The 3,800-nt window shown below is 35.5% G+C and overlaps 1 protein-coding gene across 1 annotated transcript; it reads right to left on the bottom strand.

The window, feature by feature from the left end:
• Nucleotides 1-2,345: 2,345 nt before the first annotated feature.
• On the bottom strand, nt 2,346-3,528 carry LOC125861685 (F-box protein CPR1-like). Its single transcript, XM_049541539.1, is given in 2 exon segments — nt 2,346-2,720; nt 2,722-3,528. Coding segments are annotated over 2 exon segments (1,182 nt in total).
• Between the last annotated feature and the right edge of the window lie 272 nt (nt 3,529-3,800).

The raw sequence follows: 3,800 nt of genomic DNA, 5'->3' as shown, positions 1-3,800 counted from the left end.
AACATTTGTACTCTTTGAAATGCATATTGAGACCTTACTGACCTAATATTCCAAATTAGGGCCTTCACTGATGTTTAGAATATTGGGCTATAACCTGTCTCTTTGGTTGGACTCAAAGAGGTTGAGTTGATTCACCATCACCCTGTTTCTTGTCATTTCTAGCTGATTTAACAATCTTCATTACCCTTGGGGAACTATCAGCATCATTATAAATCTGCTCTTCACTTGATTCTGAAACTGTAGCACAATCGACCCCCTTAAGTTCTGCTAGATCCTCTGGCTCTGAATATACATTCTTATGAATGAGAATGTCATGCAAAGCTTTATTCGGTGATTCAGAATGGACCCTCACTACTTGGTCTTCATCAGACTGTAATACTATAGGAACTACCAATATTGCCGTATTATTATCCCTCTTAGTACACTGATTTTCACTTGTCATACCCATACTACTGCTGCTACGACACTGAACAATTGTATTTGCAGTAATGATACTTTTAGAAAATTCTTGTTGTTGTTCATTGATCATATGCACCATATCATGTTTCTCTGGACTTTTGTAACCCTTATCAATTGAATCCCTTGATATCACTACTGCATACATGTCTTCATTATGCTTATCCTCAGTAGTGTGTAGCTCTTCATGCTTCTCTGAAATGTTAACATTCAGATCTGTAGATGTCGTAGCTAAGTTTACAGATTTCATTTCCTTCATCTTTTCTCCTTGTTGCTTTCTATGCTTCTCATGACATTTATTCATGTCCATGTTCTTTCTCCCATCATCTATATTTTGTGGTTTCTGCTTATCCCCGTTGTTTCTTACTTTATTACTTTGAGATACTTCCTGATTATATTGCTTTTCTCTAATGCATGCTCTTTGCTTTTCAGTGCAGACTCATTATCATCACTTTCTACAAAGTTATTGATTGTATGCGTAGAAGACCGTTGAGCATCACCTTGCAAGACTGGTCTGAATGCTTTTGTGATCCACTCCTTGGTTGATATTATCACTCCTTCTTTCCCTTTGTCTTGAGTCAGGTTCCCTTTATTACTAATAACATTAATTTCTATATTATCAGTTTTTGATGTACTGATGCCTTCCAGAGTGTTTTCCTCTTGGGCAAGAGCATCAAACTTGTTCTCCACTACAGTAGTTATCTGAGGGGCTGTATTTGTTTTTCCCCTTCTATCCCTTACCACATTCCAATTACCAGGGTCTCCCACTACTTTCCCACTTGAAAGTATTCTGGCTCCTCCTTTTTGCAGTTTTTGAATTTTAGTAGCTTGCGGCTCGTGTTTGAGTTGTGCTATATCCCGTATATGTTGCGCATTTTGCTCTACATTATTCCTAAAATTGACCACTTTACAATTCTCTTTGTTATGCCCTTGCATTTTGCATTCAACACAGTATTTAGGAACGTAATCTTACTGAATAATAACCATATTAGACCTTATTTTCCCTATCTGCACATTTTCTATGTTCATTTGCACAGCTTTAGGAAAATCACCTTTAAGATCTACCAACACCTTCACGCGTGCACAACTAGGTCTTGTCTTATTTATAGTTGCTTGATCAAGATGGATAGGTTTTCCAACTGCCGATGCTAGGGAGAAAAGACATTCTTTGACAAAGAAAGTAGGTAATAGGTTAGGAAAAGATATCAATGCCATGGCCATTGATGTTTCTTCATTAATCCTAAATCTAGAGTCATAGATCAGAGTCCGCATCATATACTAGTACCCATCCTTACACGTGATATAGAAAGCTCCCTTAGAGATAAGGTTAACGAAATCCTCCTGCAGGGCCAGACGAATAAGAATGTGTTTACTCCGAAACAAACCAATCTAACACTCTCCTTTCACCTCACATCGCTTAGGAATGATTTTCCTTAATTCTTCAAGATCACACCACTCGTATGTGAACTTCCCAACTTTATACTATTGACAATGAGTTTTTTTAGTTTTTGAAACTTGGTACATTGGATGAATTACTTTGTTCGTGTCATAGCTTTTTTGTGAATTATCCATATACTAAGTGTTTGTGTCTATAGATATGTGTATGTCCTCAACAAATTTATTAATTTAAAATCGAAAAAAAACTGAGAAAATCGAACCAAACCGACATTAACCAAACCGGCGGTTATTTTTTTTATTTGGTTTGGTTTGATTTTAGAAATTTAAAAATCGATTAAATGGGTTTGATTTTGATTTTAACTAATAACCGATCCAAACCAAACCATGAACACCATAGATGCATTAATAAAATAAATATATTTAATAATCGTTCAAAGTACGGACATATGCACTAATTATATTCAACTTAAACTGGAAGAATTGTAGCCTGTCTAGAAAAATTGAACTTGTGCACTATCCTTGCTTTCACATGGAATCTGTATCATGCTTTCTTTGTAACATAGTGCTCTCAAACTTGTCGGACAACCCTGTAAATTGAATTCTTGGATTTTATCCAACTTTAGATCATAGGAAATTAAAGAACCCTCTCTGCTTTCGCAAAGCATCAGATAATCCTTCCAAATTAGTAATGGAGATTCAATAAGAAGAGGTCTAATTGTGTATATCTTCATCCAAGAATCATACAACCCATACTCTTTCATTATCCAGATTTGCATTAAATCTTGTGCTGGATCATATTCCAGATTTGAATTAGGGTAACGAAGCATTGTTATAGAGTCTCTTAAGACCACTAAAAGAGACCACTAAACCATAGTGTGGTCCATTGTAGGAATTGCAAGTATCAGGCATATTAATAGTGTTAAAAATCTCTGTACTCATATCAAAATAGAGAATTATCATTTTGTCTTTCGATCCAATTGCAAGCCAATAACAAGCACTCTTGTAAAATACCATAGAACAAGGCGCCCAATAAATTCTAGGCATATCTTGATCAATATTCTCTAATTCTCTCCAGAAATCAGTGCTCATATCATATACCTCAACTTTTTGCTCTCTTGAATATGGGTCCCTATAAGGAGGATCATTATAAACTTTAGAAATCCTAACTACCTTGTAGTCATTTGCCATCGAGTCAAATCCAAACCCAACACCATCAACAGAACATCGAAAACCTTGTGGAGCATCACTAGGGCAAGGCGGTAGCAACCTATAATTTCTAGTAGCTGGATTAAATAATATGGTGTTAATCATATTAGCCAAAGCTATTAAACCATGACAAGGTCCAATAAATTGGTCATAATCGTTAACAAAAGTGGATTCCAAATATGGCACATCTAGATCTGGTGAAACGGGGTTAAGATCATCACCAAAAAGACAAGACAATATAGTTTTATGTTGATAAGGATCTACTTGTAAAGAGCGCTTGAAGATAATGAATTCTTCTTTAGCAGTTTTACTGCAGTTGAGGTGGAGGTTGATGAATGTCGAGGATTGAATGAGAATGTACCAAGTTTTAGAGATGCACTTAAATCGAATGAGTGATTTTACTGGAAGCCTGAAAAGTATATAAATAATCACATCTTCGGGCAATTTCTTCAGAATTTCATGTGCCATCTTGGATTCTCTCAAAATGCATTTTGAATTATACTTGAGGAAATTTCTGTGTAGTCTCACTTGTATCGCCGAAACGCAAGGAAATCTCTATCTCATTTGTCCTTCAAATAGTTTTTATTTTGTGGGTATGAGGATTTGCAAATACAACAATTTTCAATGACCAAACACATATACAACCTCTTTAATTTGCCTCAAAATTTATATTAGGACTTTAAGTCAAGTCTTGTTTCATTTTGATCCTCTAGCTCTATTTAGCACGTACCATTTAATCA

This window comes from Solanum stenotomum, chromosome 1 (genome assembly GCF_019186545.1).
Source record: "Solanum stenotomum isolate F172 chromosome 1, ASM1918654v1, whole genome shotgun sequence".
Lineage (NCBI taxonomy): Eukaryota > Viridiplantae > Streptophyta > Magnoliopsida > Solanales > Solanaceae > Solanum > Solanum stenotomum.
The sequence above is the reverse complement of the archived record's forward strand: the minus strand, read 5'-3'. Positions and strand labels throughout refer to the sequence as shown.